Source organism: Xenopus tropicalis, chromosome 8, assembly GCF_000004195.4.
Source record: "Xenopus tropicalis strain Nigerian chromosome 8, UCB_Xtro_10.0, whole genome shotgun sequence".
Taxonomy (NCBI): Eukaryota; Metazoa; Chordata; class Amphibia; order Anura; family Pipidae; genus Xenopus; species Xenopus tropicalis.
This window is the reverse complement of record NC_030684.2, coordinates 120,031,909-120,058,745: the sequence shown is the minus strand read 5'-3', so window position 1 is coordinate 120,058,745 and position 26,837 is coordinate 120,031,909. Positions and strand designations below refer to the sequence as shown.

The window sequence follows — 26,837 nt, the reverse complement described above, 5'->3', positions numbered from 1 at the left end:
GTGTCCACACTACTCAGCGTTCTGATACATATAAAAAGAACTTGACAGCTCCAAAGAGCAGCTACAAGAATAGACTGCTTGCAACAGCTTGAGAAGGTAAAGGTCATCAGTCCGGCTTTGTATCTTCACCTCTACCCAGGTGATTCCACTTCATGCCTATATGGACTCCCAAAAATACACAAGGAAGGAGCCCCTCTGAGATCATTGTAACAAACATGTAAACAAAGGATGGATGAATACTGTATGCCATTTTAACAGAGAGTTTTATTCACTAAAAGGTGCAGTTTTTCGAATACTTTTTGAGCTTTTCATACTGGCATAAAACAGTGTTTGTCCTATTAAATTCAGTAATTCACTCAGTAGACACTGGTCTTCCACTATATATATTTATAACGATCATGGGAAGCCAGCACTCACGTTTAACATGGAATACTTTGTCAAAGGAATTCAAAATGAATAATAACTGGTGTTCAGGTACCGCTCACACAGGACTTTTTACATAAATTTATTTAAGGTGAACAGACGATTGACGTTTCGGCTGTCACACCAGCCGTTGTCAAAGTTGAAATATGTATATATTCACAAATGTTAGGACAATCAGTATAATATGAAATTACATTTATATTTTTGCAAATTTGTAATTTTTAAATATTCTCTTTCTCATAGTGTATTTAGCCATTTTTTAAAGGCCTCCTTGAGTTCCTTGTTCCTCAGACAGTAGATAATAGGGTTGAACAATGGTGTGCAAACAGTGTAGAGCAGAGAAATTACCTTTTTTGTAAAGATTGAATTTCCAGAGGAAGGTACAACATAAAGAGAAATCAATGAACCATAAAAAGCACCCACAACTGCCAGGTGAGAGCTGCAAGTGGAGAAGGCTTTCTGCCTCCCAGAGAGAGATGGAATTCTCAGTATAGCAATGAAGATACATATGTATGTTACAATGATAAGTATGAATGGAAAGGAAGTCATAGGAGCAGACAGCAACATCTGTCCCAAAGTCAAGGCAGATATGTCTGAACAAGAAAGTTGAAGAATGGGTGCAAAATCACAGAAAAAGTGATCGATGACATTTGATCCACAGAATTCTAATCTGCTTAACATTATAACCACTGCAAGCGTAGTTATGAAGCCTAAAATCCAGCAGAAAATAACAAGCTGTAGGCGGAGTTTATTGTGCATTATAGAGAAATATCTTAGTGGCTTGCAAATAGCCAGATACCGATCATAGGACATCACTGCAAGGAGAAGACATTCTGACGCTATGACGGTGCTAAAGAAATGAAACTGGATGATGCAGGCAGGAAAGGACATGGCTATCTCTCCTTGCAGAATCCCATGTAACATGTTGGGAACAATGTTAGTGGTCAGTATAAAGTCTGATAGGGAAAGGTGACTGAGAAAGAAGAACATTGGATGGTGAAGGCTGGGGCTTGAAGATACCAAAGCTACAATGATGGTGTTTCCAGTTACTGTGAGGCAGTGCAGGATAAGTATCAGTAAGAAGAATGGGATCTTAAATTTATGAAGCATCTCGAATCCCAAGAGTAGCACTGATGTTATTCGTGTATGGTTTCCACCATCCATCACTTTAGGACTAGAGGAGAATATGCAAACATTTTTAGCAGTTTTACATCTTTGTCTACTGGTACCGAAGACTAAGGGGCACGTTTATATAAATGTGCTGAATATCTAATGGCAAAAAAAAAAAATCAAGGAAAGGTTAGCATTAAACTCAGAAAAACTCACCACTTAAAGGAACAGTAACTCCAAAAAAATGAAAGAGCTTTAAAGTAATAAATATATAATGCACTGTTGCCCTGCACTGGTAAAACTGGGGTGTTTGCTACAGTAACACTACTGTAATTTATATAATAAGCTGCTGTGTAGCCACGGGGGCAGCCATTCAAGCTGGAAAAAAGGAGAAAAGGCACAGGTTACATAGCAGATAACAGATAAGTTCTGTAGAAAACAATAGTGTTTTATCTGTTATCTGCTATGTAACCTGTGCCTTTTCTCCTTTGAATGGCTGCCTCCATGGCTACATAGCAGCTTATTTATATAAATTATAGTAGACTTTCTGAAGTAAACACACAACTTTTACCAGTGCCGGGCAGCAGCACATTATATTTTAGTTACTTTTATACACTTTCATTTTTTGGTGTTACTGTTCCTTTAAATGCATGCTTATTTATTAAAAAAAAACTTGAACCTCTAAAACTAGATCTTTTAAAACATTAAAAAAAAATATCAAACACAGCGCAATTGCATTCTACTCATCATTTTCAATGTCTGCCAAAAAACATTGAATTGACAAAAATTGTTTGAAATGCGCTTGGACAACTCCCATAGACATCTACAAGGGCTTTCATATAATGAATTTTTAAATTCAAGTTTCTTGCGCTTGATAATTCTCAAACATTGGATTTATCGAGTTTTAGCGCATAAAAACTAGAATCACAGTAAAATCTTGGATTTGATCCTTAAGAAATCAGCTTCTCATTGTATAATGTAGCAAATTTACTGCAGCCACTTTTTAAAATGTTTTTTTTTCTAGTTCCTGGGGTTCAGGGATTTTCCTGCACTGAACCTAGGGGTATCGAGGGTTTCTTGCATATTCCTACTTGGCATGGGGAGTAACAGATAGATATGGGGAGGATTATTTGAGTAAATATTTATCAGAGTAAATAATGAATTGCTGAGCAAGTTACTTATCAGACTACCGGTGCCACTTACCTGCTCTGTACCAATTATTACTTGTTAACCAAGAATAGCTATATCAAGAAATTCAGTTCCAAATGAACAGCTCTGGAGAAGAAAAGAATGTGTGTTAGTTACACTCGCCTTCTCATGCATCCCTTACTGGTAAGAGATCTTTATTTTCATGTCATATGAATGGGACTGCCAGAACTAAGATAAACCTATAAATGAAGAATACTATTTCCAAGTGGGTGTAAGCAGCTTAATACACTGGTTTTCCAATGTTTTCAGTAAGAATGTGATACAGAGGGGGCAAAGTAGCACTAATCAACATGGAAAGCAAAATAGATTTCTACCAACCACCAACACATTTTAGAATTTAGATTCTTTGACAAACTTAATTTCATATTATGCCAGACAGTATATCCATTTCTAATGCAGGATACCACTGCACTGAACCTTGCACCTCATACATCAAAGGTACCAAAGTACAAGATTGGACTTGGCTAGTTGCTAGTTGTAGATGAGCATATAAAAACACCAACATGTGTAGGTCAATATAATGGGTTCACTTCTGTGAACCTTGCACTGTACAATGTGTGCCGCCTAGTATATCAGGCCCTGTTTTTAATTAATATATTTCTGCCTCATGTTGATGTCCCCAGTTCCACCCCTGACTACAGGTCCTACACACACTAGTTCTATCACTGCTACAGATCCTTCAATGTAAAACGCACATTGCCTGTGTTTCCTATATTTTACATTTAGTCATATTTCTCTCTAGAGTGACTCTGCAAATTGACTTGATGTGTCTTTATAGAAATATGTCATCTTAATATATTGGTGTGAGCATCTTAGGGTAAGTTCTGTTTCCAAATGACTATTCTTTCTGCATATATCACAGGATATGTAGCAATGTTTGGATGTATCTAAAGCATTTCCCCCAACCAAAACGCTATATATAAAATATACATTTCTACTTACAAGAAGCAGCCTGCTGAATCCTATTTTATTATAGCAATCAAACAATTTCAAGCAGAAATGGAAAGTGAAGTTATATTTCATTAGGACCTTGGATGCATGGGCTGATGCTCCAGAATGCTGACAGAGCTCCAACCTTATATACTGTACTTTCTTGCTTTAGGCTCATTTGTTATATTTCCTAATTAAGTCCCAGTGGTATAAATATAATAATGGGAAAGGGAATGGATATTGGCTCGAGACCCATTCATTATTTCAGCAGTCAAAACATTTGAGAGTTTTTAATTTTATATATTTGTGAAGGGATTTAATATTTCTTGAAGTTATAAAAAATGTGTCTAGTTTGCAGTATGTCATTTGTTTGTAAAACATTATGGTCAACAGAGCGAAAGGATACAGGATCAAGCTACACTTAGGTCTAAAGCAGGGATCCCCAACTTTTCTTACTTGTGAGCCACAGTCAAATGTAAAAAGACTTGGAGAGCAACAAATATAACCAAATAAGGTGCCAAAAAAGGGCTAAGATTGGCTATTAGGGAGCCTCTATGCACACTATCAGCTTACAGGGGGCTTTATTTGGTAGGAAATCTTGTTTTTATTCAACCAAAACTTGCCCCCAAGTCAGGAATTCAAAAATAACTCCCTGGTTTGGGGGCACTGGGAGCAACATCCAAGGGGTTGGGGAGCAACATGTTGCCCCTGAGCCACTGGTTGGGGATCACTGATCTAAGGCCTTAGGTTGCCTGACAGTCTTATAACACAAAACTCAGTCTATATCTCGGAGTTTAACTTACCATTTAGCACCATCTTCTCAGAGGTTTAAAAGGGACAGAACAGCCTGACATGTATCAAATAAACTTAAATACTGATCTATACTCTTTTTACAGCATTATGATTTATGATTATGATGCACTTTCCCCACTAGAAGTTAAAGAATATCATATGGAATGACTGGACAATTCCATAGACCAATAGAATCTTCATTACCGAATGTGAATAAATCACAGATGACAGCTATTTTTAGGTGATTAATGTTTTAGATATTCCGTTACTTGTAAGTTCCTTGGCACATTACAAAGCAAGCTTAAGAGGGGCAGTATACCCTTAGTTCAAAATAAGGCCAATAAATAGGTATTTTTCCCTGTTGTTTTAAAACAATCTATGGTTTTGGTCCTTGCAAGGCAGATATAATTAGATTACCATTAAACAACCCTTCACTCTTCACCCTTTCCTGTAACAGTTTTGGTAATCCATCGTGCAGGGGAGATCAACTGTGCATTTGGAATCTAATTATCTACCTCGCAAGGACCAAACATGGAGTAGTTTTACGCTACCTGTTTAGCTACGAAATGAAAAAAAGATTTTTCATGATTAAAACATCAGGCAAGAAGTATTCCAAGCACAAACCCTAATCACTAGAGTTTCTGATGTTCTAAAATGCCTTGGAAATGACAATTATAAGAATACGCATAGCAGTGAGAATATTTAACTGTTTCTTGTGAAGACATTTTTAGTAGATGCAAATGTTATAGTAAGTGTAAATAGAAGTAAAAAACCACAAGTCTATGATTTCTTTTCATTGGTTTATTTGTAACAGAAGATTCTCTTACAGGGGTTGCCATTTTGAGAAAATTTTGTTAGTTTAAAAATATATAAAGTACAAAATAGTAGAAGATTGTAAAGTGCAAAGATCACAGTGCAAATCAGAGGAACCAGCACACACGGGGGAAAAAAAAAAAAAATCAGAAAAAAATCAGAAAATACTGTGTTGCATAGATAAGGGATGTGCTAAATGCACCGTTCCAGATCCTGTTGATATACAACTATAATAACACTTAGAGTTGTGACTTGATACAGGTATCAGACCCATTATCCATCTCCCATAGACTCCATTGTAATCAAATGCACATTTTTGATGGATTGACTGTGAAATGTTTTACAAAATTGTGGTACAGGTATGGGATCCGTTATCCAGAAACCTGTTATCCAGAAAGCTCTGAATTACCGAAAGCCTGTCTCCCAAAGACTCCATTTTAATTTAATTTTAAACAAATTCAGATATTTTAAATGTATTTCCTTTTTCTCTGTAAAAATAAAACAGAACCTAGTAATTGATCCCAACTAAGATATAATTACCCCTTATTGGGGCAGAACAGCCCTATTGGGTTTATTTCATGGTTAAATGATTCCCTTTTCTCTGTAATAATAAAACAGTAGCTGTACTTGATCCCAACTAAGATATAATTACCCCTTATTGGGGCAGAACAGCCCTATTGGGTTTATTTAATGGTTAAATGATTCCCTTTTCTCTGTAATAATAAAACAGTACCTGTACTTGATCCCAACTAAGATATAATTACCCCTTATTGGGGGCAGAACAGCCCTATTGGGTTTATTTAATGGTTAAATGATTCCCTTTTCTCTGTAATAATAAAACAGTAGCTGTACTTGATCCCAACTAAGATATAATTACCCCTTATTGGGGCAGAACAGCCCTATTGGGTTTATTTCATGGTTAAATGATTCCCTTTTCTCTGTAATAATAAAACAGTACCTGTACTTGATCCCAACTAAGATATAATTACCCCTTATTGGGGCAGAACAGCCCTATTGGGTTTATTTAATGGTTAAATGATTCCCTTTTCTCTGTAATAATAAAACAGTAGCTGTACTTGATCCCAACTAAGATATAATTACCCCTTATTGGGGGCAGAACAGTCCTATTGGGTTTATTTAATGGTTAAATGATTCCCTTTTCTCTGTAATAATAAAACAGAACCTAGTAATTGATCCCAACTAAGATATAATTAACCCCTACTGGAGGCAAAACAATTCTATTGGGTTTAATTACTGTTTAAATCATTTTTTTTTGTAAACTTAGGGGCACATTTACTAACCCACGAACGGGCCGAATGCGTCCGATTGCGTTTTTTTCGTAATGATCGGTAATTTAGCGATTTTTTCGGCGTCTTTACGATTTTTGTGTAAAAACGCGAGTTTTTCGGCGTCTTTACGATTTTTGCGTAAAAACGCGAGTTTTTCGGCGTCATTACGAAAGTTGTGCAAAGTCGCGATTTTTTCGTAGCGTTAAAACTTGCGCGAAACGTCGCGCCTTTTAAGTTTTAACGCTACGAAAAAGGCGCGACTTTGCGCGCAAGTGTTAACGCTACGAAAAAATCGCGACTTTGTGCAACTTTCGTAATGACGCCGAAAAACTCGCGTTTTTACGCAAAAATCGTAAAGACGCCGAAAAAAATCGCAAAAAATACGAAAAAGTCGCAAAATGTTCGTTTCCAATCGGAATTTTTCCAATTCGGATTCGAAATCGTGTCTTAGTAAATCAGCCCCTTAAGGTAGGAGATCCAAATTACGGAAAGACCCCTTATTCGGAAACCCCCAGGCCCCGAGCATTCTGGATAACGGGTCCCATACCTGTAGCATGTGGAGGTTTGCAGCTTCCCCACTAGTAGCGGATATAATAAGTTCTCTTGTTTCTAACATGGTACCATAAACATTAATAATAAAATTAGAAGAAAAGTTTTTTTCATGAGTCCTATAAAAACTCAACTAGCTTGTAGCCAAAAACTCAGATTAGATAGAAGTGTGTACCTGTTCCAAGACCAGCAAGAACAACAAAGAAAATGACACACACACACACAAATACACTTTAGAAAAAAAAACTCACCCCACTCAGGAAATCAATCTCCCTGTGGGGGGCAACCAGAACACTCAGCAGGGCTTGGCCATTGTGAAATCCCTAGATCTACTAACTCAGAACCATAGAATATTGAATTTCTGAAATATATTCCCTTTTATACAACATATACATTATCTTTATTATACATTATCTGTATACACACAATTTGAAATTACATTATTCACACAGAGCAGGTCGATTTATTCATCTTTCAATTTGAGTTATTTATTTTTCTCAAGTGCTAGGTGGGAAAACAATTGCATTGTCCTATTCATTTTTAAAAATGAGAGTGTCTTTTTAAAAAATCTCAAAGTAAGAAACCTCCCACTGAATTATATAGAAACTTGATTTTAATTGGCAATTTTTTTTTTAATGATCTCAAATTATAAAATAATTCAAGATGCCGTTTTTGATGAGATTTTTTTTTGGGTGGGCTAAAATAATTGTTACATTAAAGGGGACCCGTCACCCTAGGAAATAATTCCAAATTGTTTTGTATGGTGTTCGTCAAGCAAAATATACTTTACTTACACTGTGTAAATGATTTAGATCTTGTGCCCTTCAGTTTTGGAATTTACAGTCACAGCAAGCAGACAGGCGCCTTTTGTGGACACTGTTATTAAGAGAAGCTTTGTATCACCCCAAAGCCAATTGCTCAATGGTAGTGGAAGTAATTCTCTGCCCCACCTCTATGCCTAAGGCAAGGTTTTGGGTCATCTTCCATTATCAATACAAAAGGTAACTTTTAAATGCATAGTCATTTTATTCTTGAGGACTATAATGCAATGTAACCTCTATACCCCCCCCTTTTATTGGCACCAGGCCATCAGTAAGTTAATTTATCCCTTATTAGAAATGTTCTGTAATACATTTTCTCTTCCCTTATACACCTCTCCCTTATTAATTATAATGCTTCTCCAGCCATGATATACAGCCACCTTCATAACATTGGCTGACATGGTATATGTGTCCATATCGTCCTATATTTATAAGTACTGATAGAAACCCATTATACAGTGAGTTTGTGCAAATATGATCTTGTAGTAGAAAGATCCATTTTTAGTAGGCAGAGGTTATAATCATTTATAATTTTGTATTTTAAACACAAAATCAGTGCAATCAGCAAAAACAGAGTCTGTTTTCCTTGTCAGAAGTAAACGTTATTATGTATTGATGTAAGGAGAAACCCTTACCAGTCCAGAGTATTGTGTGAGATTAAAGGAGAATTTCCTTATACAATTACATTCTATCACTATGTGTTGCTATTTAGTTTTAACTCATTTCAATTCTTACTCTTATTCAATTTGCAACTATTCTTCATTTGTATTTCTGCTTTTTTAGTTACATTGCTCCCAAGTTTGGATGAAAAGATGGTTTTTATCCAGTTTGCAATGAAACACTCTATGAAACACTCAACACGTTGCTTAGTTTCTTGGGCTTATTAACCAGGCAATGTCAGAATGAAAGCATTTAAAGAAAAGGGTCTGATTAAGAATATCATAAATCTAGCCTTACAATAAATGTATGATCCCGATAAGCAAAATGAAAAGGCAATTAATATAAACAGCAAATGAAGTCTGGTTGTTCTATTCTTTTTTGAGGTAGAGATTTGTTCTGCAAGCAGCAGCTCCAAGGAACTTTCTAGAAATCTAGAGTTTAAGTGGAAAGCCCACAACCATCACAGCGAGTAATCCTGAGAGCTTTCCTGTGTCAGTAGAGAGTAATTTCTGCTGTGTCTTTCTCCTTGTGATGAAGGTAGAATACTCCACATGAGCCACATTGGTTTAAAAGAGACCCTGATGCTGTAAGACCTGCTACAGCCACTGCACATACAGCTGATTTAAAGAGATGTGAGGTCCAAGCAAAGGCAGCTGCCCTGAGACACACGCAGTAAAGACAGATGCTATAGGAGATGGTGGTTAGTAGCAGTGGGATAATAGCCTCTGGGAAGGGACTGTGGCTGTGGGATAGCAGGTATAGTAGGGAGAGATGGTGCCTATAGTAGCAGTGGGGGGATAATAGCCTCTGGGAAGGGACTGGGGCTGTGGGATAGCAGGTATAGTAGGGAGAGATGGTGCCTATAGTAGCAGTGGGGGGATAATAGCCTCTGGGAAGGGACTGGGGCTGTGGGATAGCAGGTATAGTAGGAAGAGATGGTGCCTATAGTAGCAGTGGGGGGATAATAGCTTCTGGGAAGGGACTGTGGCTGTGGGATAGCAGGTATAGTAGGAAGAGATGGTGCCTATAGTAGCAGTGGGGGGATAATAGCCTCTGGGAAGGGACTGGGGCTGTGGGATAGCAGGTATAGTAGGGAGAGATGGTGCCTATAGTAGCATTGGGATAATAGCCTCTGGGAAGGGACTGGGGCTGTGGGGTAGCAGGTATAGTAGGGAGAGATGGTGCCTATAGTAGCAGTGGGATAATAGCCTCTGGGAAGGGACTGGGGCTGTGGGATAGCAGGTATAGTAGGGAGAGATGGTGCCTATAGTAGCAGTGGGATAATAGATGGTTTAACTCTAACGTTCAAGTGCACAAAGCAAGTTTTCACTTCCTTGAGCTATGCTTATGGGTCTCCTTTGATTTTGGTGGGTGCTCCAGAAGCCACTTGTGGCAAATCCCCTGCACAACTGTGTCATTGATTTGGCGGGTTGCCTGCCACACCTCCTGGACAAGCTGGATGGCTCTCTCATGTTCTTGTTTCACAGCAGTTAAATACGCAGAGCGCATCATTCGGCAGGTCAGGAAAGCCTTAATCTGAACAGAACAGCATATTAGCAGAGAGCCAGTCATATATACACCCATATGTAAACTCACTCATGCACAATATGGTATCCCAATGATAGTATACCCATAGCAGTTAAAAATGCACAGAGAAGGGGTTTTATTACTCCTATTTATATATCAATATGTTGGTGATCAGAATGGGGAAACAGCAGCAGTTAGTATGTAAACTTGGCAACTGCTGATGTGACCCTACAAGCCCACTGAAAGTAGTAGCAAGTTGGTGCTATGTTGATAGTTGCACCAGGAGGAGCAATCCCAGTGAGCTAATTTAATGCAGTCAGTGTATTCCAGCAAATGGCTTGAGGGAGAATAGGCATGGATCCCCCTCAGCATTCTACAGTTATCTGAACGTACCTTGTTCTCATCACTTCTCATTCCTTGGATCAGCTTTTCCAACTCCTACAAAAACAGGAACATACAGTTACATATTTCAATTTAGGCAAACCATTTCAGTATCAGAAAAACAGGCGATGAAAGGTATTTATATCCCACTAATTTGGAGTGGATGAGTGATATGGCAAAAAGTAATTGATTGGCCAGTTTAGCAAATCTTACATCAGGAGACATGTCTGCCATTTCCTCAATGCAGCGCAGTAAAATCTGGTCGCAATCGTTCTCAGCAGCAATGCCGGATTCACTGACGCACTTGACAAGTTGCAGAATCTCGGCATAATGCTCCTGTCCAACCAGCTGTTTGCACACCTTGCCATACACTTTGGCTGCATCCAACTGAAAATCCTACAAGTAATAAAAAAAAAGGATCTGGTTAAAATAAAAAGTTTCAAGAATTTGTACCAAACAAACCTGGCTACCATATGACATGCTCTTTGCTTATTTTGGACACCCAAGCTGCAAGCCAAATGAGTGTGATCAGCATGTTTGCCCCTTGGGACCATGACCAGAAATAGTTAACAGACATGGCTAGAGGGGGTCTGAACAAGCCCGGTGTAGGGAGTTGGACCCATAAAAAGACCTATAGAATTGGTCAAAAAGTGGCTACATTTGCACTGAATATCTGCCACTGTATGGATCCCACTATTCATCTAGCAGATGATACGTGTTAGCACTATGAAAATGCTGGCAGTATGCACTGGTGCTTTACCTGGATGACTCGAAAAGCAAGACCAAAACCTTCTTCCACATTTTTTCCTCCTAAAATGACCTGCATATAAAAATGATAAACAACTAAGCAATAAATTGTGAGTTGTGTGACATTTCCATTGATGACGCTGGGCCTAAACAGATTGTGGTTATAGGGGATTAGGGACCTTAGGGAGCTAAATGCACAGCTGAAGTCTTGGGGGCACATTTACTAAGCCACGAACAGGCCGAATGCGTCCGATTGTGTTTTTTTCGTAATGATCGGTATTTTGCGATTTTTTCAGAAAAATGTTGCAATTTTTTCGTTACTAATAGGATTTGTGCGAAAAAACGCGAGTTTTTCGTAGCCATTCCGAAAGTTGCGCTTTTTTCGTAGCGTTAAAACTTGCGCGAAACGTCGCACCTTTTAAGTTTTAACGCTACGAAAAAGGCGCAACTTTTCGCGCAAGTTTTAACGCTACGAAAAAATCAGCAGATTTTGCACAACTTTCGTAATGGCTACGAAAAACTCGCGTTTTTTCGTGCAAATCGTATTGGTAACGAAAAAGTCGTAAAGACGCCGAAAAAAAACGCAAAAAATACGAAAAAGTCGCAAAATGTTCGTTTTCAAATCGGAATTTTTCCAATTCGGTTCAGATTCGTGTCTTAGTAAATGTGCCCCTAGGTGTAGGTTCAAGTTCCTAGTGTAGGCTTGTGTTCAAAGAGCACTGGACTGACATTTCCTTGGGGTACACTCTGTATAGCCATAATGGATTGCACCTCAATGGAAAGGGGTCTGTTGTGCTAGGGGAAATAATGGTCAAGAGGCTGGAGGAGTATTTAAACTAGTCAAAGGGGGTGGGGGTGAGCTAAAATATTATGGGAAAGCTAGTGTAGACCTGGTAGTCGGATTAGCAAGGGTCATGGGGGACTACTGCATGCTGGCTAATGCACAGAGCTTGTCATTTAAATTAGGAGAGCTGGAGTTTATTGCACGTGCTGAAAAGTATGAAATAATTGGTATCACTGAGACCTGGTGGGATGAAACATGTGACTGGGCTGTGAATTTAAATGGTTACACCTTTTTAACGAGGGACAGAGGGATCAGACAGGGTAAAAGAGTTTGTATGTAAAGCCAGATTTAAAACCATGCGCTAAAGAAATTACATGGGGCAGCAACAGGGAGGGTGTGGAATCCCTTTGGTTAGAGATTTCAGCAGGGCTTAAAGTTACAAAGAAAATTATCATTGGTGTTTGCTATAAACCACCCCGTATAAATAAGGAGTCCAGTTGTTATTATGGGGGACTTCAATTATCCAGACTTTGACTGGAGTAATGGGGTGGCCAAATCAGAAAAGGCTAGCAGGTTTGTAAATATGCTAAATGGCAACTTTTTATTTAAGGCAGTTCAAAAACCTACTAAGAATGATTTTCTTTTGGACCTGGTAATAGACCTGGGAATAGAAAGTACAGTTTCTATTTTTGCAGATGATACTAAATTGTGCAAAACTGTAAGTTCCATGCAGGATGCTGCCACTTTGCAGAGTGATTTGACAAATTTGGAAAACTGGGCAGCAAAATGAGGTTTAATGTTGACTTTGGTAGTGCACTTTGGTAGAAATAATATAAATGTGAGTTATATACCATATATCCTTAATTGAGAAGATTTAAACTATGAGGTTAGACTGTCACGGTTGGGGTTATTCTCTCAGGAAAAAAAAGCGATTGCGAGGGGACATGATTACTCTGTACAAGTTAGGTCAGTATGGGTCTATATGTGCTGGGGTTTGCTTGGAAGGGTTCAAGTTTATGTACTTTGGTCATTTTTTCAGCACAACTTAACTATGTAATTATTCAGTGCCTTACAAAGTAAAAGTCATCATTAACACTACAGGACCATCAGTAATAGAATGAGAACATGCAACAATACAACACAGAATGAAAATTCAGTAAAACTGATAAATCAGCTTACTCTGCAGGCAACATCTATGATCATGCCACTGTCTCCAAACAGGGTGGGAGGCGGCTTCTTAATGGTTTGAGAGGTCCCTGAGCTTTCACATCTTTGCAAGAACTTGGTGATGGCCATCTGGAGCTCCACTGTGTTTATGTGCCTGCATTAAAAAAAAACCAAAATACAATTATTCCAATGCTATTCAATGCATTTACACATTTTTTGTGTGGTTCTTTTTAATCTATTTGTGCCACATGTTGCTAGTAAATGAGTGCTGTAGCACAGATTAAAAGGAGACCCTGGAAATGTAGAATCTATGGAGCCAGCTGGGGTGGATAAAATAGGGGATTTTTGTGGGTGAGAAAGCACCTACGCCTGAACATTAAGATACTGCAAGCCTTTTTATCTTGAGGTCTAGCCCTACCCAACCTTATACTATACTTTCTTGCTGCCCAGTTAATATATGCTCACTGGTGGCTGGTTCTTAATTTAGACAACTCGGCAATAATCCTAGACGTTGCTACAGTGGGCTACTTTGAAGCCCTGTCTAAATGTCCTGCCTCTTTCTACTATGCTACGAACACCTGCTATGGTCACAGTTGTACAGGTCTTGTCTTTCAGAAGTTACAGAGGTTGGTTCTGGGTCCCTCTGAGGCTTGGACCCCACGATGGGGCAACAACCAGCTCCCTTATTTCTGTGCTTTTCAGTTATTGCAAGGTGGACACAGCTGGGTGTAAAAACTCTTGGGGATATTGTCTCAGGTGGCAAATGCAAAAGCTATGATTTATTAAGGTGAGAAGTCCATGCCCCTCCAGACATACTATTTAGATATCTGCAGCTCCAGCATGCCTTTAATATACTATTCTCTACAAGACCCATAAGGCTAGCCACAACAACCCAGGAGAGCTAACTCCATAGACAAGACTTTACTAAGCCCCTTTCCTGGTTCTAGTTATACTAGCCTCAAGATGTCCCCCTCCCCTTGAAAAAAACAAGTGTAAATGGAAGAGAGACATTCTCATGCTAAATGACGAGATGTGGTTGAACGCTCTCAAGGAGGTTCCTGCCCTATCCATGGCATAGATATATACACATAAAATGACTGAAGAGTGCTACATTTAATTTATAATTTGAAGCTTACCTGGAAATATCAGAATTAGACATTTTCTTCCGAAATGTGTCATGATATTTTCTCTTGTTGGTTCCCCGAGGAATTTCTTGCAAGCAAGTCTTCAGATGCTCTTTGGATTTTATCAGCCAGTTCATATTGTCCCCAAGTTCCCTGTAGCTCTTTGCCTTGTATGAGAAAAACCGTATGCAGGTCATAGCAGCACGGATGTGATCCTGGAATAAGCAAAGAAGAATAAGTAAAACCAAATAAGGGTTGGTTGCATGATATATGAAGGTAGGACATGGCAGTAGCAACCTTGTACTTTATGAAGGAGATGTGCAATAACAACCTTGGGGCCTGGGTATTCCAAGGAAACACCCTGTTCTCTGCAATGTATTCAATATATTAATAAATTCAGCTGTGGTGATACCTTCATAAACTGCTGAAGTTCATACAGGATGTTATAGAAGTTCTTTTGCTGGAGGTGTTTGCAGGCTTCAATCAGATAGGTGCTCCAGCTTTCCAGCGTAGTATCAAGAGATTCAAGAAGGTTTTCCAACATCTGTAACTTGCCACTTTCATAGCTTGGCACAAAAATCCCCTCTATGAAAATATCTCTGGGGCATTCCTGCACAAAAACAATTTGACTCCTTAGCTTGCATAGCTGCAGGTTGGAAGGCTTGCACTTTCCTCATCCAGGAAACCGAAATTACATCTGAAAAGGCCCCATTTATTTTTCTGCTACTTATTTACGTTCAAACTCTACCTGCTCTGTCAGGACTGGACACTTATTTCTCCCAATAGGGAGATATCTGGTTTCACCACTGACTTCTTCCCAGGGCATTTACAGTTTTTGGTTGAAGAAGTAAGCTCAGTTAGCAAAATCCTAAGAAGTCTACTAGCTAAAGGACACAGCAAGGGTTTTTTGGAAGGCTTTGTTTGTACCTAAAGCACCTGAGCTGGCCCTGGATAACTGCGAAGTCCAAAGAATTATAAGCAACCTAGAGTGGAAGGTAAGGCCAAATGTCAGAACCTAACCATGGCTACCAAGGGTAATTTATAGTCCAAGGGATTGTATGAAAAGCATTTTCATGTCTTTCTCGCCTTCTAGTTACCTTTTACTAACCAGATGCAAGGAGTTATAATGCTTATCCCACAGAACTTGCTGTCTATCAAAATAAAGCTATAATTTGTAATAAAAGTGCCACTTTTAAATTAAACTGCCCTTGGGCAATTAAGAAGAATTACCTTATTTAGGAGGTGCAACAAAGCTTCCCGCATACGGTCTCGGCGCATGTAGAACTGAATGATGGAGAGGTGTGTGCCGTAGGTGTGCAGGTAATGCAAACACTCCTGATAATACTTGTTATTTTGGTGTTTTTCCTCAGACATCATTTCAAACCAGATGCAGTGGGGTTTCAAGGTAGCTTTGAGTTCTTTTAGTGTTGCAAAGTAGTCATCATCATTCTGTAAGAAGAGGAGAATGTTGTTATGGTCTATTCATATTTTATAATAAAACTGACTGTTCAGTATTTAATAAACACCAAGTATTTTCATTTCTTCTTACTTCCCCAGTAGCCTTGAACTAATATTGCCCCTTCATTAACCTAATTCATAACTTAGATATCATTGAAAAAAAAAAAAATCACTCTTCATAACCCTGCCACTCTCCTCCAGACAGACTACAATAACTTGGAGCAATTTGCCTCCATAGACTTCTTAAGGTCGGAAACTGACCTGAAAGACTATATGGCAGGAGGCTGCAGATAAGAAGAGACCTGGTGCATTTACAGAGAGGGCAAATGACTGCCTAGGCAATTATCTGCAGAAACCCATATATTTTTTTTTTAGTCAAAATGACGAATTCTCGAGAAAGCATACATTACCACAACAAAGTGGCTCATCTTTTTAATTTATCTATTTTAAAAAATTAAAACTTCAAATATAACATTATTATGTAGGCATAAATAAAAAAAAAAACTTTTGCTCTTGGTTGCTTGGTAGTTACATTTTATGGAAAAGCTTGGGCACCTATTCTAATCTATGTTATGGTACTTTAATATAACACAAAACCACTGAAAAGGCCCATTACAAATGAATTATCCCTGCTACAATGGTCTCCTAATAAGCTGCTAGATAGTCCTGATACTAGAGATAAGGAGAGGAACATACTTGTAGCCTATGAATAAGCATTTACTTAAACAAGAGAAAGGTTATTACTAAACAACCTAAGACAACCTTCAACATGGTGCTACTCCAATATCACATGCACATTACATTATGCTACCACCCAGCATGCAGTGCATATAAGCTAAGCCAGTATTATTATTGAATATGAATATGACAGCCCAATATTTGAGGATAGCAACTGGGTCTCTGGGGGACCACTCTAAGTTTCTGAACTATTTTTGGCATATATGGCTGTATATTTTATAAATCATCATCATCGATGTGTAACCATAGTTATGCACAATTGTCTTACCACAAGAAGAATGGGTTGGGCAGCAGATTCCAGGTACTGCACCACATCATCTAGGAGAGTAGGTCTTGGGTTCTTTTGGTTGGGATCCAAAGGGGCTTTTAAGCATCTGCTGAATTTCTCCCTTGCTCCAGGTAAATTGTCAGACTTAAGGCAAGCCATTCCCCATGCCTGCCAGACACCTGCAGGATCAAGTCCTGTCTTTGTAGAGACCTGCAACGTATTTATTACTATAAATTCACTTTAGAATGATTTGGTCACTAACATATTGGATTCCCCTAAATAAGCCAAAAAAATTAAAGAATTTAACAATGAGCAGCAACAGGACATAAAATAAAGCAACTTTTCAGGCACAGTAAAGCAAGGTGAGCTTCATCTAAATAAACCATTTTAATTAAAATGCTATTGGACACTCCTAAATAGAAAATTGCCATTTTAAGAATTAAGGGCCGCCTCCTGGGATCATAGGAGTCACAGTGCACACAAACAAACCAAGGCACACATACATGCTAGGCCATATCAGCCAATGAATGGACAGAGTTCTGCCTTTTGCTCCCACACTACTTCCTGTTACAGTTAGAGCTGCATTATTTCCTGTCAGCTGATCTCTGAGGGAGCACACAGCCTATCACCAAATGGTGGATAAAGGGAAAGGATGTAAAAGGGCAATATTTACTTATATATATATATATATATATATATATATATAAATTCTAGTTTGGCGAGATTCTTTAATAGGTCACTTAATCTGATATAATCTATTGGTTAACTATTCATTCTGGGGCTAAAGTTTTCCTTTAAATAAAGGAATTAAATAAATAAGCAATGAGCATGCTATGGCCACTGCAATACTGCACACTGCATATATATTATAATGATAACCAACAACACTATTCATATGTAAAATGTGGAATGTGCATTTTTCACTCTCAGCTGTGCCCCATAATTATTGCACCAAGATGCACAGAAGAGCGGAAGCACAGCTATAGTGATGTGTGTATAACTATAGCTATAGTCATGTCACATAAATGTATTATAGTCTATAGTCAATATAACAGCTGCACGTTTGGGAAACGCGAAATAAGCACCCTGCAGTAAATCTACCTCAATGGCAAGATTGTAGTACTCCACTTCCAGAAGCTGGTTTCGCAACCTTATAACTGCAGCAGGCCTTACAATTTCATCAAGCGAGGGAATTTCCTGGTAAGAAGCTGCAACCAAAATTTTCAGCAAGTCCACTTTGCTGCTATAGCTGCAAAAAAAATGAATACATTTATTTGGAAATACCAAACTTGGTTACCTTTAACGGTAATGGTTGTGTTTCGCTATCACTAACAGCAGCAAGCGTGCTAAGGGATTGCTATTGGCATTGTCTATCAAGGTGGTACATTCCAGAAAGATACATTTCTTAGTTCAAGGCAGGGTAATCTCTTTCTAACAGAATAGTCTGAAGGCCATAGAGAATGTGCTGATGTACTAATGCAGATCCCAAAGTGGTCTATGGTTGTTAGGCACAATTTCTTCTTCGACAAATACCTCATGACGCATGTTTCCATAGGCTGGTTTAAGCTGATAGTTAGCTACCCTGGAGATATAATCTGTTGTAGCTTAATACCTATGCATGGACTGAGCCTTAAGCTCAAATGTAAGGACTCTTTCACCCCGGGTTAAGCCTTAGAAAGCTAAAAGGAATCTAGACAGAACCAAAATCCATGAGAAAGGATTGGTACTGAATTAAGTTAATCACTAGGTCCAAGTGCTCCTTCTAATGAGACCAAAGGATTTTCTACGGGGCCTCAAACGAGATGTATGTTTTATACTGATTTGTACAAAGGCACTAAGAGTGCCTTGACTAGGAAGCCATCAAGGTTCAGGATAATTGTGATCCTCCTGACTTTGAGACACAACACCCACTTCCACAATCTTTGTAAAGGTGTGAGATACTTTCAATAGTGTCTGTTCACTTGAAGGATATTTATACCCATAGTACGTGTGTCCCCATTCTAGGGCACAGAAATGAAGACGTTATATTTAAGGGATTTGCATTCATCTTTTTTTCCCAACGAGACAGGCTCAGGCCCAAGTACCTGAGCTACTACATTACTAGGCAGGTCTCTTTAATGTTTAAGTAGATTTGCATGAACATTGAAGTTTTTACTGTTTGAATTGCACAGACTGAATGTAGTTTGTAATTGTACATGCTCCACAGAAATGCTTCCTCTCTATAGTACTCTATAGAAATTAACTGTAAAAACAGTTTAGCCCTTGATACTGGGGTGTATCAGTAATATTTTCTCTAAAATACAGCTTTCCCTTTTCTATAAAGAATGCCCTAAGTTATTCCGCAAAGTATTTGACAACAAACATCACTACTTGCCTACTCTTTGCAGTCTTTCAATCACTGCTTGAAAAATTTGATCGTATTCCTAACAGAAATGTACAGTTTTAAGAAACTTAGATCTATGAACACTTTCATAGTGGTGTAAAGTCAAAGCACACTAATACCTGTCACAGAGTGCAAGGTCCTGGCTCCTTGCTGCTTTCACAAATATCATCTTTGCACTAAAGAGTAAGTTCTTCATGATGTCTAGGAGGAGTCTGCTGTCCATCTCTGGGTTGGTCAAGTCCTTGGACAACATGCAGCAGCGCTCAATTAACTGGTAGCCACATTCCTCGCTCTTAGAATGCAGATTTAGAATGGCAGAGCATAAAGATGCACTTGGCGCCTGCAAATAGTCCAAGGGAGGTAATATATGGTAAAAAAGCAGTATCAAGAAATAAAAAAAATAATGTAACTTCCTGGCAGATCCTTAAGGCCCCAGATCATGCCTAATTCGTAGTAAGTTATACTCTTTCGGTAAGTAAAATACAGCTGCCATCACAGTTGGATACAAAATTGCTTTTAAACTCTCAAAATTATTGAGGGTTATACAACTAGAGCTCTATCAGATCATTGTTTCCACTGCTCTAATTGCACAAGAGCAGTATTCTGTGGTATACTGGGTCAAAACAAATGCTGCTAACTTTACTATAAAGAAAAAAAAAAAAAAAAAAAAAAAAAAAGATGGGAGCTGCCAGAAAATGAGAAACACAAAGAAAAGTCGCCTCAAGTTGTATTAAACGGGAAACATTCTCTACAACAAAGGGATAACTTGCATTTAATCTAAGATCCAAGATGCTTTTGCTCTTCAAGAGAGATCTAAAAGGTGGTAATGCCCACATACCTGTTCATAGTAAAATTCACTTCTTTCCACTTCATTCTCTTGCTCGTTAACAGTGAGGCACCACTGTAGTTCCGCTGCCTTGGATAACTTTAGGATTTCGGCTAAGTCTAGGCTTCCCCCTGGCCTTTCAGCTGAAAAACATAAGGGAACACTCAAATGGTCTCCCTGTTAAATAGCTTTACTATGAGAAAAGTGATCATTTAAAGGAGAAGTAAGCTTTATCAGAAAGGTCTATGTAAATACAGCCATAAGCACTCACAGAAACGCTGCACTGAGTCCTCTATCAAAAGCAACACAGGAATTTTTGTTTCCTTTTTTGTAAAAAAGTTCTTAGGGTATCTGACTTCCTCTCTCAGAAAAATCCTTCATTTCCGGGGCCAGAGTCTGCGCAGTTCTCTCCTCTCTCCTGACCCCCCCCCCATAAGAATTCATAAAACTCCCTCCCCCCACCCTTATAAATGTGTAATTTGAGCTATAACGGCTAGAGCTGCAAGCAGGAAGCTATAAAGACCAAGCTGAAATGGCAGCTGCAATCTTAAACAAACAGAGAAAGCTTCTAGGACCCTTAACTCAGGTATGGTAAAGCTTTCTGCTGAATAAATATAGTGTTCTAGGTGGCACTAATGTGGCGAATCTATTGGCAGTAAAATGCCAAAATGGTTTTTCTTCTCCTTTAATAAGTGTGCAATGGGTAGGTAAAGAAATTAGTACTCAATATACTGTTATTGATTACCATTTTATACTACATTACACATTAAACCAAAGAAGAAAGCTATAAAGGTACTAAAATAACATAATCCCATGTCTGCAATGCAATGCGTACATACAGTATGTTAATACTACAAAAAAGGAACATTTAAAAGGGCTGCTTATTGTTTTAAAGTAACTGGCACTTTACTATCCCTAATTATCAATTACAGCAGAAGAGCCCAAAATGCTATTGCAAAGGAGATTGGAGCATTCTATATCAGGCATTAGTAAACTAAAGCTAGACAGATTTGGTTGGGCAGTTTGACGGATTATTTCCCCATCATCAAGCACGTATATCCTTCTCAATATCTTTATGAACAGAACATTAGAATGTGGCAATCTACGTGCATGGCCAGACATAACATATACATCAATTCAGCCAGATAGCATGGACTGGCAACCAGCCTAAAGCATTCATTGGGTTCTACAGGTCTCCAAATAGCCAGTGGCAAGAGTTTTGCAAACAGTTTATCACCCACAAGTTTCAAATAAAACCCCCAATGATGTAAGTATTAAAGCTTTTAACATAGAGGGTGATCCTAAAGGCTTTAGAACCCATACAGTTTGACTGACCACAGAGACCATCTAGAACATCTGATACTCAGTAGCACGCATTGTGATGTTTATACCAAGCACAACAAAGAAGCCACAATGGTATATAACATAACAAAAGGAGCGCTCTCATAATTACCTTCCGTGTAGTCCGAGTCTTCATCCATTTTATTGATGCTGAAAATACAAGAATTTTTAAATTAACAGCCAACAAGTTTGCTAACAATATTTATACACGTAATCCCACTAAACTCATTATAGGGGCCACTGAAACCTCTGTATTTGCCTTCAATTTATTCGGCACCACAATCCACAATACAGTTGCTGGAAAATTTGTATTCTATTATTGTAATTGTCTTTTTCTTGGAACATTACAAGGGTTCATTTAAGAGAAACATAAATGAACAATTACTTTGCAGAGAAGTAGGCGTGGCACTGGTCACAGACTCTAGCAGGGTTTTCTCGACAACCTTCTACTACCATCCTTTTCATGGAGCACGAGCTACACACCAGCCTTCCACAACGTCTACAGTGATGTCTGCGATTAAACTAGAAAGAACATACAAAAATACATTTGCAACATCTTCTGTTTTTTTGGGGGGGTTAATAAAGATTCACAAGCCCCATGCACCCTGCCCAAACCAAATACAATGCAGTTACTCTATCATGGAAGTGTGATTGCCCTATCCAAATTTGCTCCATACAGAAAGAAGGATTGAACAATATTCATTCCCCCCCAAGTGAATATAATTGCAAAACAGGGGATTTGTTATGGTTTTTAGCAGTTATTCTGCAGGAATGAAGGCAAACATCCCGGTGGTTGTAGCACCCCTACACTTGTCCCTTTAATGGTGCTCCTAAGTCTTCAAAAATGGGTGTTGGTCTTATTGATCTTTTCCCCCATTAAAGCTACAGTATGGGATAATGAGCCTATAAGACAAAGGTTTGGGCAGAAGACTTTTCTCAAGAAAATGCAACCTAGCAGTGAGATGATGGCCTGATTTTTTTTGTGATGGAATAGGCATTGATCAATCTTCCTTATTCTGGACTTATTAGAACATCCATCATTAATAACCAGCAATATTAAAGTACACATAAACACTCACAGGACTATTGTGACTATTAACCATTTACACACTGGTGGCAAAACGACATGTGTGCTGGAAAGAAGAAGGGCAATGGAGTAACTGGAGTGTCACTGCCATTCAGTTTATGATATATGGCACATAAAGAGTTAAACACAAAATGTGCATCTTTAACAACACTAATGGTCAAAGAAACTTACCATGGTGAATCTCTCATTTTTGCACACCATACACGTGACTTCTCTTTCATCAGGGATCCACTGAGTCTTGGCTGGAGGTTTTTCTGGTGGGACAAACTCTGGAGAAGATTTAATCCTCCTTTTCTCTTGAGAGCTCGGTGGTGTCTGGAATCGAGACCAGTCTACAACCCGATCTAGAACAAAACAGGAATCAAAAAATACAAAGTGATCCCTATGAAGAGTTTTGAAACTATCACAAAAAAATGTCTATTGTAAAATACATTTCCTGTTTTGTACAAACTACTGTAGCATGGGGGAGCAAAGAGTGGTTTCTAGGTCAACAATTTGATTTATTGCAGTTTGCCTACTTACTTGAAGAAAGAGAAGCTACAGAACTGGACCCATTAGGGTAAGAACCCATGGATGGAGTTCAGTACTTGCCTGCAATAGAAGTTGCTGGTGGAAACCATGGCAGAGATATATCATGGGTGAGTAACTCGCTCTGTGGGTTCTTACCCTTAAGGTTTAAGTATAATGCTTTAAATGTAATTTATGCATACAGTAAGACATCAGAACGTAGGCTGCAGCCAACCAATCTGCTCTAAAATATGGCTTATGGGTTGAACATTTGGATAGCCTGATTTGGTGCATAATTTGGGTGGTTGACATAAGCAGGGGCATTGTGACAATGCCCCTGCTTAAAAAAAATGATTTTGACTAAAGATAAAACACCTATGGGGGCCCAGAGCAGTGGCTAAGGAGTCCAGCCTGAAGGACATTTAAGGCGAATTTTGGGAAGTAAAGCTTTTTACTTTTTTTTTTTATTATTGTGCAGGTACAGACTGGGGGACAGCAATTACCTGAAAAAAACCAACAGCAGCCAATGGTGCACAATGTCTTGCTTAAACAGCTGAGCAATGTTACAAAGAATGTTAATAGAATGAGTATTACTTATAATGCAAGTTTGTAGTAAGCCACTCAGCTAATCATACATGTTGTTAGTGCAAGGAATCAAGAAGCACAGAGCACTAGAACATATCCCCTAGTTTGTCCATCTTCCTTTCCTTACCAGCTACAGAGGGAGTCAATGGCTCCGGTGTTGAGGGTACTGATGTACTCTCTGGTTCTGCTAACTGACCACAACTCTCTGAGTTTCGGATCACAGAATCTATAGAGACAGGAGATAAAGGAACAAATCATGCTGCACGCTAATCAAAGCATGCAAGAGATTACATTAAGCTGTTAATAAAGCAGTTAAAGGTTAATAGCCATTTTGGAATGAGGCATAATTACGAAACGCTTTATCAACAAAATTACATGTAAATCACACATTTTACATTTTGATATAAAACGTTAAAAAAAACCTTTTTATGGCTTTAAAGGAGTGAAGTCTTTTGGGATATATACGCATTGCTTTTAAAATGTTTCTGACATATAAGCGGATTTCGAGTTCCAGGTTTTTAGCTAAATAGTTCTATTTAAAAGGTGAAAGTGTCACTGATCCTGAAATCTGAGGGCGTTAAACAGGAAGCACACCAGCTGGACAATTTAATTTAAATAATTAAGTGAAGAGACTTTGATCTTTTTATTTGGTGATCTGTAGCATATGCTGATATCTGGGGTCCAGCAGCTCGGAAGTAGCCTTGGTTTGGCTCCATTGAAAAACTGGAATTTAAGCCAAAGTACCACCAAATACCAGCAATATATTTATGAATCCCCTTCTTGCTTTCAGAGCTGCACACAACATATTGAGCAGAGGGTAAAATAGATGATAATTCTTATTTGGCTATTTACTACATGTGTGACTGACCTGATCTCCTCTCTCTGAAGGAAAACGGGATATCCAGAGCTTTGCCTGCATACGTGCAAAGTAATTTGTCCACATCCTCGGTGGAAAAGCTGGATTCAAGCTCATCCAGGAACTGCTTTATTGTCTGCACGGCAACAGCAGCCCAGTCTATTTTCATGTTCATCAGAAGTTGCTCTAGAAGGAGGAGGGGGCTGGACACGAGATGTTTGTAACTGGAATGGGCGCCCTCTGGAAGTGCCAGCAGAATCTGAGCATGACGTAAATGAAAATGAGAAAAAAAAAACACTGGTGATCTTCAGAAGTGAAACAAAAATAAATTATCGTAAATATACCTCCCATGAGCGATAATCAAGCTTTACGCTGACATTTTACATCTGCTATATTTCCCATAGAGTGACTACAGTTTTATATGAAACATTCAAGCTCCTTTTTAAAATATTTCACCAACAATATTTAAACTGAAATTAGAAAAATACGGAAGAACATTTAAAACAGACTAAATGTCTGAACTTAAATTAGGAGCAGTGTTTTCCAAACTGTGAAACTCAGTTGAGGTTTTAATGGAGATTCTAGGCATTTGGCTGCTTTTCCCTTTATATATGGCAGTTAATTCTGCTTCTTCTACAGCCTATGTAAAGAGAGTTATATGAAGGTTAAGAAACACTAATCAACATTGTTTCTGGCATATGTTATTGCAGGGTCATCGTTTCAACAATGATTCTAATGGATGACATTCTTCAAGCCACCACCTTACTAATTATATGATCTACTACAAATTTACTGTATTCCCAACACTTTTCACCTGGTTACAGAGGCACAAACAACAATAGCTGCTTAGGTTTCACTGTGCAGATGTAATGAGTGGACACTACAACTGTGTAAAAGCAACACTTTAATGCCATGAGGGTTGATTTTTTTTTATTCCCCACGATGCAAAACAGTGATAACAAGGTGCATCTGAAAGATTCCTACCTGCCTCCCCCTGCCCATGCATTGCCTAATGCAGGCTTCACTCTGTTCCAGGGGCTAGGGCATACAAGAGCACAATGCAGAGTGCAAAAAAAAAAAAAATTGGTACTCTGCATTGTGAACCCTACGTTGTGCAAATGAACCCTATGATCTACTAAAAAGTGTTGGAGAAAACCAGTACATTAAAATACTTTATATGAATGCATGCCTTTGCATACCTTTGAGCCCATGTATACATCTCGTATTTCCAAGCGCTTCGCCTCAGACATGCTGTTATGGAAGTTATGAAGCAGGTACTCAGAGAAGAAATGGCAGGCAAATATGCTGGACTGTTGAAGCAGAGCTTGCTCACTGATAGCACATCTCAGAGACTGGTCTTCTATCCTTTGTAACAGCTTTGAAGGGAAAAAATGTATTAAAAAAGAAGGAAAGGTATAATCACTGGGGGGTGCCAAATGTTATGTATTAAATGTTTTTGTAAATGTATTTGCAATTAAAAGCAGCATCTGTCGAGCTTTGGCACTGCTGTCTCCAAATTGCTGAAACCCACTGCTTTCAGTAACAGTTTTACTAATATCTTTAAAACTGTTGAAAATGCTTAACTATGGTAGAAGAGAAAGTTGCTTAGAATTACATTTGCTTCATAGTGCATATTTTTTTTATCAGATTGTAGTAAAACATTAGATGTATTGGTCACCCCCGAGTTAATCAGTCACTGAAACAGGGCAGCATTTCTTTAAGGGACACTATCAATCACCTATAAATCATTGCAGTCCTTGCAAATTTCCTTGCAGCCAGTTGCACATACAATTAAAAGGTACTTCCATCAAAATGTGCTCATTGCAGTTCCCTATAGTTCCACTCTGTGCCACTCAATCCTTCCTGCCTTCTGTTCTGAACTGAGCTCTGCTGCACCTACTGACACAAGGGAACCCTGTAGCTACCAATACCTCCTGACCAGGCTCCAGGGTTCCCTTGATGCTCTGTGACAACTGATGCAGTTAAATTGCTCTAAAAATATAGGGTGCACAAGTTTATTGCACGCCGAACAACAGAAACGACTTCAGGAAGATGTTGAAAATATTCACCAAAACTGTGCCCCATATGCAACAAAGCACAAGGGCAGTTGTATAAATTTTGGCACAATTTTGTCAAGAGTATTGCCACAATGACGCAGGAATTTTGGGGAAACCATTGCATACATATTTCTAAAGCTGTGAAAATACTAAAAGTACTCCTTATATAGAAGCTCCTTATCCAGAAAGATCCAAATTATGGGAAGGCCAAGTCCTATAGATCCTAAGGTTGCCCCCAGTCCGGTTTTGACCCGGACAGCCCGGTTTTGGAAGGGCTGCCCAGGTCAAAACCTCCTGCCCAGTTTTCCTAATCTGGGAAACCGGGAAGGTTTTGACCTGGGCAGCCCTTCCAAAAACTCTGTAACATTGACACGGCGATCGGGCAATCAGCGAACACCACGTCAT

The 26,837-nt window shown here is 38.7% G+C and overlaps 2 protein-coding genes across 3 annotated transcripts in view; both read right to left on the bottom strand.

The window, feature by feature from the left end:
• Positions 1-660: 660 nt before the first annotated feature.
• On the bottom strand, positions 661-1,533 carry LOC116406793 (olfactory receptor 11L1-like). Its single transcript, XM_031891701.1, has one exon. It carries the CDS (start codon positions 1,531-1,533, stop codon positions 661-663), a length of 873 nt encoding a protein of 290 aa, XP_031747561.1.
• Positions 1,534-9,808: 8,275 nt separating this feature from the next.
• zfyve26 (zinc finger FYVE-type containing 26) overlaps positions 9,809-26,837 on the bottom strand; it is a 59,123-nt gene continuing 42,094 nt past the window's right edge. The window contains exons 24-41 of one of the 2 annotated variants that reach the window (XM_002937207.4): positions 25,575-25,751; positions 24,388-24,634; positions 23,647-23,745; positions 22,599-22,771; positions 21,726-21,862; positions 21,453-21,490; positions 20,012-20,142; positions 19,293-19,513; positions 17,892-18,039; positions 16,791-17,000; positions 15,557-15,775; positions 14,739-14,936; positions 14,339-14,541; positions 13,215-13,356; positions 11,265-11,324; positions 10,718-10,900; positions 10,517-10,561; positions 9,809-10,132 (exon numbers count right to left, since the gene is read on the bottom strand). In XM_002937207.4, the coding sequence (XP_002937253.3) occupies positions 9,923-10,132; positions 10,517-10,561; positions 10,718-10,900; positions 11,265-11,324; positions 13,215-13,356; positions 14,339-14,541; positions 14,739-14,936; positions 15,557-15,775; positions 16,791-17,000; positions 17,892-18,039; positions 19,293-19,513; positions 20,012-20,142; positions 21,453-21,490; positions 21,726-21,862; positions 22,599-22,771; positions 23,647-23,745; positions 24,388-24,634; positions 25,575-25,751 (2,841 nt within the window). In that variant the 3' untranslated portion in view covers positions 9,809-9,922. The remainder of the gene's footprint in view (positions 10,133-10,516; positions 10,562-10,717; positions 10,901-11,264; positions 11,325-13,214; positions 13,357-14,338; positions 14,542-14,738; positions 14,937-15,556; positions 15,776-16,790; positions 17,001-17,891; positions 18,040-19,292; positions 19,514-20,011; positions 20,143-21,452; positions 21,491-21,725; positions 21,863-22,598; positions 22,772-23,646; positions 23,746-24,387; positions 24,635-25,574; positions 25,752-26,837) is intronic. The other variant, XM_031891017.1, reaches the window with a different exon arrangement.